We start from the raw sequence: 13,209 nt of genomic DNA on the forward strand, positions 1-13,209 counted from the left end.
TCGTAAGACCTTCATTTTTTTTTTTGAAATGTAAAATGGACATTGAACTACCTACAACTAAGGTTTGAAGGTGTGATTCATCACACAACTCATTAAAATAGTGCACCTAGTGAAATGTGTCTAAAAAATGACATTTTGAACACTCGACCAAAGCTTAATCTAAAAATCTCTACAAATTGAATTTAAAATTATCATTTGTTGTTAATAGAATATTGTATAACTATATGAAATGTAACATATATGCAACTTAAATGGACCAAATAGTTATTATTAATCATAAATATTTGTTATATATAACTTTTATATATAACACAAAAAAATTATTTGTTATAAAAATAACACATTATCATATAAAATACAACCTATATCCAACACAAAGGGACCATTAATTGAACACTAATTTTTTTTTACAATCTCACACATTTCATGAGATAATACAAGGCATTTATTGGTATTTATCGTTTATATTTGTGATGATACATATTATTGATATGGTTTACTTTATGCATATACATTGCTACCCCAATAATTGTACACATAAGAATAGTATGTATACACTAAGATATCAATGTTTATTTAAGTGAACATATTATGTTTTAAGTGACACATATATTAGATAGCTATGATATTTTGTTTGAGACAAAAAGTTATTTATTTCACTCATTAATGATTTCTATAACATTTATAAATTTTCATGTGTTCAATTATTGATATATTTTTTATCAACATTTGGATTTTTATGCGGAAGGGTTCCCTATATGAAAGGAGTGAGCTGAATTTGTCTATAGGATTTTACTGCTGAAATTGCCGGCATTCCAAGCACAATAATTAGATCTGCACGTTTTCACTTTTGTATTTGTAGTTAAATTCTAGGATTTTTTAAGTTCAAACTTTAAAGCTTTGTTGGATTCAAAACTAATGTCCATTTTGTCAAGACAAATACATAGACTAATGAGCACCCTTTAATATTTAGAGTCTGATACGCAACCTTGCCTGGAGCGGCAATGACAGGGAAAGTTTGAAATTTGAATGTGTGAATCTATAAACAAAACAGGAGCATCACTCTCACGGCTATGCAATTGGTATACAGGATGCTTCACAGATGTTAATGTAAAGTACAACCCAATTTGTTTCAAATAGGTCATTCACAAGCAAATTCAATGCAGTTTTTCTGCCCTATTTTAATTTTGGCATTCCCTATATGGAAAAGAGGAGCTCTTTATTTCATCTAATGGTTTTAACTCATCGAGAAGGAATGGACAACCATAGTTTTAATCGCATCCGTTCACAGTTTATCTGCCATTGACAGTTGTGACATCGGATCAAAACTAAACTTTGACCCAACTTTTGCATATCTGATTTGAAATCGTAGGATGTAGAAGTCATCTATGAGGGATGCATCCGTTGGATTCGGCTGATTTTTAACTCTTGCATATAAACCTGATCACAACTCTCAAATCTATACCTCTCATGGACGAAAAAAAACAAAAACTCTAAACCATATACTCATCGTCAAAAGGCTGTGGTCACCAAGCCGTAATTTTCTCCTAGCATGGCTGCGCGCAACCACTATGCTCTGTTGTGAAAATTCATGCTCATTTCATCTTCAATCTTTGAAAACAAAAAAGACAGGGTGGCAACGACACCAGGGATTTTCAGCTAGAGATCTGTAAACAGCATACTTCACAATCTTTGTCAGCATACATCAATGTACATTGATTTAGTGGGATGTTTGACAATTCATCCAATCAAAATAACATAGATCAACTACCATATTTATAGTGATGGTCGTCCTTACTTCTTAAGGATTCTCAATTGTTGACATCAAAACTCAAGTCCTGGTGATCTATTTTTCATAAATTTGTGTAGTACATGAGGTCATTAGTAAGCCATGATGTTGTTTACACGATAAAGGCTTCAATGGAAAAATGATTGATTCAAATCAATTATGCATCTACTTACAAGGATTCAATCATAACTAAAACAAAATCTTTAAAATGAGAAGATATTCAATTTTCATTACCACCATGTTCATGTTATGTGTGTGTGAGAGAGAGAGAGAGAGCCGGGGGGGGAGGGCGCTGGGGCGTGGGGATACAGAGGAATTAATAGAGAGATATATAAAGGAGAGGGAATGAAGATAACATGGTAGAGATATGTATTATGTAATATAGAGAGAGGGAAAGAGATAAAGATATATAAAAAAGTAAAGAAATAATTATGAAAAGATGAATAAAGACGAAAAGATGGTAAGTGTGTGTGTGTGTGTGAGAGAGAGAGAGAGAGAGATCTATTGGAAGTGGCTGAGAGAGGGAGAGAGTGCAGGGATGGGAAGAAAGAAAAGGAGCACAAAGGAAGGGCGCGATGAAGAGAGGGACACAAATAAAGGGAGGGAAAGATGTGGATATAAAGAAATATATTAATAGAGGGATGGAGGGAGAGTGATATAACCAATTGAAAACATAGGTAGGTAGAGATAGATAAGGAGAGAGATAGATATGTACATGTATACAAGAAAATAGAGAGAGGAGGAGGAGAGATAGAGTGAAATTGAGAGATACATACATGGTACAAGACATATGGGCTTAAAAATGATAGGGATAGGTTGAGATGATAATATCTAGATAGAGAGAGGGGCATATATATATTCCAACCCCCTGCCTCCACTCATGAAGGAAGGGGGAAATATAGACAAAGGGAGATTGAGATAGACAAGAAGAAACATATTATGTGTGTGTGTGTGTGTGTGTGTATTTTAAAGATGGAGGAAAAGTGGATAAATATAAAAAGAGGGAGTGATGGGGGTAGAAGGTTGAGATAGGGATACAATGAGGGAGATACAGATATATAAGGATACAGAAAGGACAAAATAGGGTCATAAATGGGAAACAAGATATATAACTTGTGAAATAGAAAAATTGTGTGTGTGTGTGTGTGTGTGTGTGTGTGTGTGTGTGTGTGTGTCTGAGTGAGAGAGAGAGAGAGAGAGATGTATCCTAGATGTCGAGGTAGGATAGGAAGATTGAGATACATATGAATATACAGTGAGAGAGATTAGTGAAAAATAGATAGAAATATAGAGATAGTTTGAGAGCTAAAGATAAAGAGAGATATAGAGGGAGACAAAGAGAGTGAGAGACCGATAGGAAGAATTAGAAAAAGATATAAATGGTCTGATAAATCGATAGGGAGATAAGAAGATATAAAGAAGAAGAGACAAAAAGATGAACAATGAAACAAATACTTATAGTACCTTTCATACCTATTCGGCGTACCCATTGCACACTAAGGTCCGATTGGTAGTTTATATTTACAAATAGCTCAATTAATTATAATATATAGTAAAAATGTGTTGGAAGATTGGACTCTATGTTCACCATAGGGTGATCGACTATTAGACTCCGCTCAACTATTGGGTCCTCTCCCCTGACTCTCCTATACTTTGATTAAAAAGAAAATATTGAGAACGCCTACACGAACTACCCATACAATTATTGGTGGTCTCCTTCCATTAAGTCTCCCCTGCCCATAGATCCGTGAGTGCCGTGAACAAAATATTCGAAAAAGGAGATCCGACGGATGCACGTTTTCACACCTAAATTATTCTTTCGTTTGTACGGCTCATGGAAATCAAACCAAAAATAGCGTGTTGTCATCATGATTCATGATGAACAAGCCTCCCACCTTACCACAACATTTGATTGTTTATAATAATTCAACAAATACCGCAGGAGTCCTAGTCAAAGTTGGTGTGCGTTTGGGTGATTGAGTTTTGAGTGGAGAGCTTTAGCTATAAACATACAGCGAACAAGCCTCCCACTTCACCACGACATTTGATTGTTTATAACAATTCAACAAATACCGCAGGAGTCCTAGTCAATGTTGGTGTGTGTTTGGGTGGTTAGAGTTCTGAGTGGAGAGCTTTAGCTATAAACATACAGCCTAATAGGCAGGCATTTCCATCTGATAAAATTAGCAAAACTTTTGAGGTTTTGATTTTGGGTGTTGATTTCTGAATGCAAGATTTGCAGAGTGCTAGAGGAAGAGGCGAAAATCTCCCCGGGTGTCCTAATCTCTCTCCTTTTCCACAAATTTTTTCCCATTCAGACGTACTTCGCTACCATTGTTAGTTTTGCCTTGCCCCACATATTCCCCATCTGTATCGCTTAAGAACTCCCCCTTTATGTCGCAATCTCCACAATCTCCCCATATTCCCACTCTTCATCTCTATTTATGATTCTCTCCTCCACACAAAAACTTAGCCTGGTAGACTTGCCTGCAGTACTTCTTCTATTTAGTCTCCTCTCCTCCTTCATTCCTCACTCTCCGTCTCGCTAGTGTTTCATATTCCCACATTGTCTTTATCTCCTCTGTTTTCTCATTACTCAATACTCTTTTCTACTCTCTTGCAATGGGCAACACTTGCTGCTCTGCGTTTTGTTCCTCGGATAACGAGATTGCAATTGATTTGAGACTTCTACGAGAGATGGAGCAAGATCTCACTCATCTTGACCATTTGATTGCTACTATTGATCAACGTCTTCAAGCCATTGTGGCTAGAAGCGACAAGGTAAGAACTACTTTGTCCATCTGCTGTTTAATTTTTTGTTGGCGATAAATTCAAATGGAATATAAGTTCAGAATTGAGAAACTTTTGCAGGCCCAACAGAACACTTCTACACAGGAAGCTGGTAGTTCCTCCAAGTTTGATTCTTGCATTAACTTTGGCAAGGATTTAGTCATCAAGATGTCAAAGCATGCCGAGAGAAATCGTTGCGTGGTATTCAACTTCGTTTGCTTTTTGTTTTAAGATTTCTCGTAGAACTTTGCACGTAGAATTTGGTTCTTGATGTGGGGAATGAATATTTGCAACTTTTGGAACAAGTGTGCTTCAAGTCCTCATATAATCGTGAAACACGTAAAGTGGTTGTTGAGGTTTTAAAAGGGGCGAGCCAGATTCAATTGTTGGGGGCAAGGGTGTGCGTGGTGGGATGTTTGTTGGATCAAACTGAACAAGTATCGAGTAATAGGGAGCAATGTGTTCAGATGTTGAGATTGTTATGTGCTCTGGCAAGACGCGTGAAGCAATTAGATCACAGTCTCCCTGCTGATAGACAGAGTCTTGATAAAGCAGTTAACTTCATTTTCGACGGATGTGTTCTCTGTCTAACACAAATGGAATCTCACAGGCTCTTCAGGTAAATCCGTAATGGATTTTACATATTGGGTTAAATAAGGAGAAGAGGGGTTTTCACTTTTCTTTTGCATGACTGTAGGATATTTCAAGCCTCGGCGGATGCAGGGGATTTGCAAAAGCTTGAGTCACAGATAAGAAATACCTATGCAGATCTCACCCTTGGAGCTGTTATCCAAAACACTCTGTATTATCCTCCTCCAACACAGGGGCAAGATCCTGAACCAGGTACAAATTTCATACCATGTGTCGTTTACTAATTTTAAGTGGGTTTTCATACGAAACAAAGTTTTCTTTATTTAGTTTCTATTCTGAAATCGATAATTTTAGAAGAGCAAGAAAAATATAGGAGTATGAACGCCACAGAAGTAATTTAGTAAACTAATGTATGACAACTGACCATTTGAGCTATTTTTATACCAGTCCTGTTCTTATTGTTTGTCCTGTGATATCTAAACCGTGACACTAGGATTTTTCCTGGGTGGAATTTTCAGTTGGGAGAGATTTTGCAAAGGATAGAGTCATCAAGCTTCTGAAAAATACACCTGATGATTCAAAGAGAGTTGTTCTCATTTACGGGTTTGGCAGCATTGGTAAAACCACTCTGGCCTCTGCCATCTTCAAGGCTCTCGACCTTAAGGCCTAAAACTTCTGCAGACTGGATATGGATTAGAACATTTCCAATGATGGTATCAAGCAGCTTCATGAGCAGCAGATATTGAGAGATTTGTTTGGGCAAGGGAACATCTTGTTGAACAGCTATGTGGAAGGGCAGAACCTCTTAGCAGACTTCTTTACTGGAGAACATAGGCCGGATGATCGACCTATTTTTCTCTTCATTGACAATGCGCTCGAAGCAAATAACCTTGCTAAGCTTTTGCCAATCGATTTGTCCTACCTACCCAATGGGAAGAGAATACTTATAACCACGAGAAAACTTGATCAGACCGACATGCTCTCCCGCACAGATTTTGAAAGCATTCCGTTTGAGGTAGATGTGCTTTCCTCCTCAGACTCCAAAAAGCTTTTGTTTAAAATAGCTCTGGGTAGTGCCACCGCATTACTTCCCGCAGGCATAGAGAGCACAGATGTGGAGGAAATTGTGAATACGTGCGGTGGAATTCCTCTACTTGTAGAATTAGTTGCCCCCAAATTCAAAAAGTATCTCTCCAAGGCCTCAGGATTGAAGTATCTCAAGGAATTTCTCAAAGAATTCGTGGCAGCAGGTAGAGACATTGAACGTGTGGTGGATCAAGTATTCGAAAGCTTGGATGAGCCTTCTAAAGAGGCCTTCTTAGACATCGTTTGCTTTTTCGATAAAGAGGTGGTAAGAGAAGTGAGTGTTGCCGTTGGAAAGGTCCAACTTGAGGTGCTTCTCAATGCGGCACTTGTAAAACTCTCCGACGATGACGATGACGAGGACGAAGGCGAAATATTCTGGTCCATAATGTTGGGTACTGAGGAGGAAAGGCCGCAGTTTATTCAGGAGGTGAGGAGGGTGAGAGTTCACGATATAATAAAGGAAAGGGGAAGATGGTTGTCCAAACAAAGACAAGATAGAATATGGGAGGTGGAATCTTTGAAGGATGCTCTACAAGATACACAGGTATATTCAACCTGGTGTAGGTTTTAAATTTGTTTTGAACTTTTTTACTTCCTTAATTTGTTTGTTAGCAGATGTTTAATTTTTGTATATATATATCAGTAAAATAGATTTTGTTAGTGTTAAAACATCAATTTAACAATTAAATTGGAAATATTTTAACAGAGATTGCAGAAAATAAAAGGGATCAAAATTTCAGATTCGGAAGGAAGTGACAAGTTGGAAATTGAAGCAGAAAGTCTGAATATTATGCACTTTTCTTTGAGAGTTTTGGAACTTCCAGCGTCCATTAAAGTCAATGGAATATGCAATCATCACAGTTTTGATAGTCTAAATTATTTTAATGTTAAGGGGAATTTGCCCATACATCCCACGCAACTCAGAACACTGACTCTTTTAAAAGGGGCAATTAGTGAGTATGTTGATAAGGCAAGTCTCATCTCTCTTTTTCTAAAATCATCAATATTTTTGAGCTTTACAATATTGTTTTTACTAATTAGTTTATTTTTTCCCTTGCTTTTCATTTGCACAATGATGTGCAGCTGCCGCCATCTTTACAGGTGTTGGTTTTGAAAAATTCAGCAAACCTTCCCTCTTTGCTCCAAAGTTTTGACTATCTATCCTCTCCGCAATACTTAGAGTTGAGTTGCTGTGATGCACTCGTGACAGTTCCAACAAGCATTGGCAAACTAGAGTCTCTAATTTATTTGAACCTAACTGGATGTGACAGTTCCAACAAGCATTGGCAAACTACACTTCCGGAGAACATTCAAAACCTATCTGCTCTCAAACTCTTGGATTTATCTAGTTGCATTCAGTTGGCCAGCCTTCCACCCACCTTTGGCCAACTCAAATCTTTATTTCATATGGATGTCATCAATTGCAGTGAGTTAACCTGTTTGCCAGACAGCTTCGGCAATCTGTCCTCTTTGCAATTGCTTGTTTTAAAAAGATGTGAGAAACTGGTTGAGTTACCAAAAAGCTTCGGTGCTCTATCTGCTCTGAAGTTCTTGAATTTGAGTGACTGTGCCAAATTAGAGAGCCTTCCAGAGTCGTTTGGTCAACTCAAGTCTTTGAAATATCTCGACATTGATCATTGCCAAAATTTGAGGATGCTCAATGGTGGTTTCGAGACCTTAAATTCACTCGCGGTACTAATTGCACAACATTGCGAATCATTAAATGAAGAGGCAATGGACATCTTAGTAGAGATGAAAAGTTTGTTGTTCCTAGTGATACATGGATCACCATCACTAATTCAACAGTGGACACAAATAGGACAACGCTACCCTTTGATCGTGGATCACAGTTATGTGAGTATGAACAACAAGATATGGTGTGGTTATGAATTTTATTTTCCTTGTTTAAGCATTTAGCTTGAAAGATATTTTTGTAAATTTAATTGTTATTCTCATCTTCTATTGTTGCATCTCTCAGAGTGATGATGAAGTATTCCTGCACACTATTGACCACACTCTATTTCATGGTGGAGGCAGATTTGTGGGTGTGGAGAGTGATGGTGGACAATTGGTAGACTGGTCTTGGTCTTGTTTTGCAGGGGAGAAAGAAGTGGAAGTAGAAGTGAGTGTGTTGCTGACAATGTGTGATCTCTATTTAGATTGCAATAACAATACTTTACAAATAGTGAGGAAAGAGATAGAAAGAAGGATGCATGAAAGCCATAGTGCTGGGCGAAAGTTCCAGATAGTGTATGCAGAGGCAGGAGATACAATGGACAAGAGTGAAGAGCATATCCGTCAAACTCTCCCAAAGCTTGTACCCACATGCACTTGTGCTTGCATACCTACTGACAATAAAACAAGGCAACTATTTGCATATGCTCTCTATCGACTACTCCAACCTAAGTCTAGATATGCAATCCAATCTTTACACACCTGCATTTTTACATTAAGAGCTCGTATGCAGAGGGAGGAAAATTGTGCAGAATTTCAAAGTGAATGTTTTCCAAATGATTACGAGGAGGAGTTGATACATCAGGGCGGTGGTTTCAAGAGACTCTTCTCCACACTAGATGTATATTCTTTGGGTGATTGATTCTTCCATTGATTAAGAACACTCCTTTTTGTTGTTATAGAAGTTGGGGAAACTTGAGAATTTCCTTCAGATTTGGAAATATGAGACACACCTGAATTCTAACAATACCAAAAAATAATAGTTATATCTATTTTTTTATTGTAAATAAAAATTTAACGTGTTTATAATAAACAGATAAATTAGTTTTGAAGTTATATTTAATTAAGTCATGTTTATTATATTTTTATTGTATGAAATATTTTTATTAATTATTTAGTGACAAAATTCTTTTTCTTTTCTGTTATGGGTTTATAGTTATCTTTATTCTATTAATTAATATGTAAAATGGTGTTATTTCTTAATGAGAAATTAAACTTTCTACTTTTGAATCTTATCACAAATGAAAATAGCATGATCTACAAATGTGGGATGTACTTTACTAATTTCAAAAATTATACTTCATCTTCATTTCTACATATGTCAAATAAAAATTTAATTGTATCTTCTTTTAATTTATTTAATAATGTGATGAATAAATAAAAGAATGTTGAAGTCATAGAATTAAGTTGTGTTTATGTATTATATATATATTTTTATTACATAATGAAATAAAGTTCAAACAATCTTTTTTTCGAATAATTCCCCTTTGACTCATCCTATTTTTGCTAATTTATGGCTTTGGATTCTTCCTAACAAGGCTTGGACTCTTTGAAAAGAAAGGAACGATAAAACTTTCAAAGAAAAGAGTAGACTAGTTCCTGCCTTGATCCACATCGTGAAAAGGTCTATAAGGGAAAATGTTAATGTTGTGATCTTCCCTATAAGCACTTCCTTTCCCACTCTCATTAACCTTAGAATTAATTAGAATTGGAGTATCAAATAGAGTCTCATAAATTTGAACTGGCTCAACATCTAGAAAAGAAAAGAAACCAAATGACAACCTCCTAATATTAATTGGCTGAAGTGTAATGTTGATGGTTGTTCTAAAGGAAATCCTAGGATCTTGGGAGAAGGGGGTTTAGTGAGAAATAGTGAGTGACACTTTACTATAGGTTTTCTCAAAAGCCTTGGTGTATATTCTAACAACTATGCAAAAGGTATGGCCATGTGGCAAAACATTAAGGCTCTCCGAGAATGTGGTTCCAAGAATATCATTGTGGAAAGAGACTCAAAGCTCATTACTAATATCGTTCGAAAGAAGGCTAGAAGCCATTAGAAAGTTCTTGGATAGATGGAAGATTGTAAAAGAAGACTTGCTATGTTTAGTAATATTAAGGTACAACATACTCTTAAGGGAAGGTAATAAAGTGGTGGATTATTTGGCTAATTGGGGATTGTACTATACCAAATAGAAGCAGGAGAATGACAGAGATTGCCCAAACAACCTAAAGAACATTCTATTAAATGATATTACAACATCAACACAAAGTGAGCGAGAAGGGGAGAACGAGATAGCCTTATGTTCTTATCTTGATTATCCAAATTTTGAGCCTCTATGACATTAGTAACTTTAGGTTTAGTAATTAAATTACTACTCTTGAACTCTAATTTTTCAAATTAGAGGTTAGCGGAAAAGTCTACATTTATGGATTTTCTCACTTGCTTCTTAAAAAGATCAATATTAGGGGGTATAATTTTAGAAAGACTATTCTAAAGGAAAAATATATAGAAAACTAAATTGTTCGCTAAGTATTAATCATCCTAAGGTCGCTTTTTCTATAGTAATAATTATTCGTTAAAAGACTTAAGAATGGGGGATTTGGTGATTACAAAAAATATTGGAAGGGTGATTATTTATCACATAAATGAATATCCCTATTTTACAATAAGAGCAAGAGTAATGACATCATGAAGAGGAGTCATGTTACAACCTGGCTTAAGGACATCCTTTTAAGTAGGGTTGTCATAATTCTCATTAACTTGGAATTTATGTATATTCATTCTAATTTCTTATAAGTTTGTGTTATTCCTAAGGGATATCTAATAAGTGGCTTAAATATGAGGAGTAAGAGAGAAATCATGTAGAAAATCCCTGATAGCATTGTAAAAATTGTTAAGAAGAATAACAAGATCCTAGAGGATATTCGAGATTTGGGAAAGGTGTGTGTGATGGGAGGCCTTCCGAAAAAGTGGAACTCGAGGAATGTCAGGAGATGATTTCAAATGATGAAATATGGAACTATTTCAAGAAGGTGGGGCTTGATAGTTACATTCTAGCGATGAGAGGGTTTAATAGTCTCTTGTCCACCAAATTTTCTAACTCCTAGCACAAGGGCAATGTCACAAGAGGAAGCATAAAGTTCATTGTTACTCTAGAGTTGATAGTAGAGGCGTTTGGCCTTAGATGTGAAGTGAAATGCGTGGAACGAAAAAAGTGTTCGGAATTATGATAAATTTAGAAAGTTCTCCTTTGACAGCCAGGAAAAGTCGGTGCGAGGTCAAAGCAAAAAATTGGTATGGAAAATTATCGTTACCTCCTCCTTTTATTGTCACTTGTTTATGGGTTATGAAGTATTTTACTTTAGAAGGGTGTTTTACCACTTACCACCAGTACCACTTCCCTCTACTAAATCTTCTTAGGCATAGGGATTAAATCAATGTCCCATTTTATTTGTTTACTTCCTTGAATAATAGAATTGTGAATGGCGATAATCCCCTGCACCACCGAGGGCTTATTTTTGTCTTGTATCAACAAGTTTTCTCTCATTGCCCTAGTTTTTGGAGATGTTTAACTTTTAGAAAGGCGAGTACTACTAGGGTGGGTTCCTCTATTAGAATTAAAGAAATTAGCTCAAAGTCTCTACTTGAATATCCCCCCTCTTCTTACATTAAATGTGAGAAGGAACCTAAGAAACCATAGGTTAAAAAAACTTAATTCCTCTCCATGGAAGAAACTCTTCTTATAGAAACCCCTTCCAAAAGAAAGAACACCAACTCTAAGAACAACCTTGTTAGTACCCCCAAGTGCAATAAGATTGAAAAGAAAATAATTGATGTTGAAAAAGAGAGGTCAAATTCCAAACAAATGAATGAAGAAGTGTGCCCTACAACCACGAAAAAAAGATATAAATCAAGCTTGAGAGAAAGGAGATTAGATAGATTGAGAAAAAAGATTGAAACCAATTATAGGGAGGACAACAAGGATGGAACTCAAAAAATACAAGAGGAAGTAGTGGTTTACGAGACAATAACTAAGGTCTCCTAGGGAAGCCAAGAGGTTTTTAAATTGGAGGATGGAAAATATGAAGAGGAGGTTGAGAATACTGATAAGAAAATGGAGGAGGCTCATGAGGCTTGTATTGAGATAGATTTGGTGTTGGAAGAGAAAAAACAAGGGAGCATCACCAACAAGAAGAGGGAAAAAGAGGTGGAGAAGACCACTCTTAACTTGATGGACACTAAAGTTGGAAAAGAATTTCATGAACCACGCTGACAAAATCCAAAGTAAAATTAAATCATTAAATAATATGTACACAAAGGCCATAAACAATATTGAGTTTGGTCTAATTGTATCCACTATTTTCTGAATTTGGAGGGGGATGATGGAAAAAGTGGTCTTCGGGGTCATAATTGGTACGAGAAAGCTACATAAAGTTGGCGAGGTCAATAAGAAAATAGGGGGGAGGAGTAGGGTTCAAGAAATCTCACTGACTAGACTAAAGATCTTAATACACTGATGAATAATTGGGAGAGTATCAAGAAGGCCTAACTTCCATGGCCTTGCTTAGTGTGTTGTTCAGGATTTTGGTTTTTTTATTAGATACGTGGTTATTTCTAGTTTTACTTATATGTTGTTTAAAACTGTTATTTCTAGTTTGTTGTGTTTAGACAGTTGCAACAACATTATGTTTTGCTAGTTGGGTTACAAGTTTACTTTTGACTACTTTAGCAGTTGTCTTTTAAACTTGGTGGTTTATGATTTAGATAGTTATGATGAGAACACATGACTATTTTTTATTATTTTGTTTGAAGGATTTGCATTAGGATGTAATGGCCAGTGTTGTACTAGTACATTGCTTAGTTGTGATGGCCTAGGGCATTGCTAGTTAGTTGTTTATTGTCACTTTATGGGTTCAAGGCCCTTCCCTACCTTCTTAATAAAAAACAAATGGCATTATCCATTTATAAATCTTATCATCACACTTTTTAAGATTACAACTCATTTCCTAAATATAAATATTTTTCTCTTCTTGAATCAAATATGGAGAACATAATTGATATAGGTTAGGTATAGACCTACATATCTAAACTCTAAATTTAAAATTTATTTTCAAGTCCTATAGCCTTTTTCTACTTGAGTATTATGATTTAATAAACCAATGTTTGAATTCATCAAATTATGCACTAAGGTGGTGTGTCTAAACTCACCTTAAAGTTT

At 35.9% G+C, this 13,209-nt stretch overlaps 2 protein-coding genes across 2 annotated transcripts; both read left to right on the plus strand.

Annotated features, from left to right (window-relative positions):
* Positions 1–3,961: 3,961 nt before the first annotated feature.
* Positions 3,962–6,720, plus strand: LOC149555546 (uncharacterized). Its single transcript, XM_089829645.1, has 4 exons — positions 3,962–4,570; positions 4,661–5,198; positions 5,277–5,422; positions 5,689–6,720. Exons 2-4 carry the CDS (start codon positions 5,047–5,049, stop codon positions 5,838–5,840), a joined length of 450 nt encoding a protein of 149 aa, XP_089685771.1. The 5' UTR covers positions 3,962–4,570; positions 4,661–5,046; the 3' UTR covers positions 5,841–6,720.
* Positions 5,710–9,046, plus strand: LOC149555547 (uncharacterized). Its single transcript, XM_089829644.1, has 4 exons — positions 5,710–6,800; positions 6,963–7,226; positions 7,340–8,110; positions 8,235–9,046. The coding sequence occupies exons 1-4, from the start codon at positions 6,147–6,149 to the stop codon at positions 8,850–8,852; spliced, it is 2,307 nt and encodes a 768-aa protein (XP_089685770.1). The 5' UTR covers positions 5,710–6,146; the 3' UTR covers positions 8,853–9,046.
* The last annotated feature ends 4,163 nt before the right edge of the window (positions 9,047–13,209 follow it).

This window comes from Cupressus sempervirens, chromosome 5 (genome assembly GCF_028749045.1).
Source record: "Cupressus sempervirens isolate cs-2001-9-10 chromosome 5, ASM2874904v1, whole genome shotgun sequence".
In the NCBI taxonomy this organism is placed as follows: Eukaryota; Viridiplantae; Streptophyta; class Pinopsida; order Cupressales; family Cupressaceae; genus Cupressus; species Cupressus sempervirens.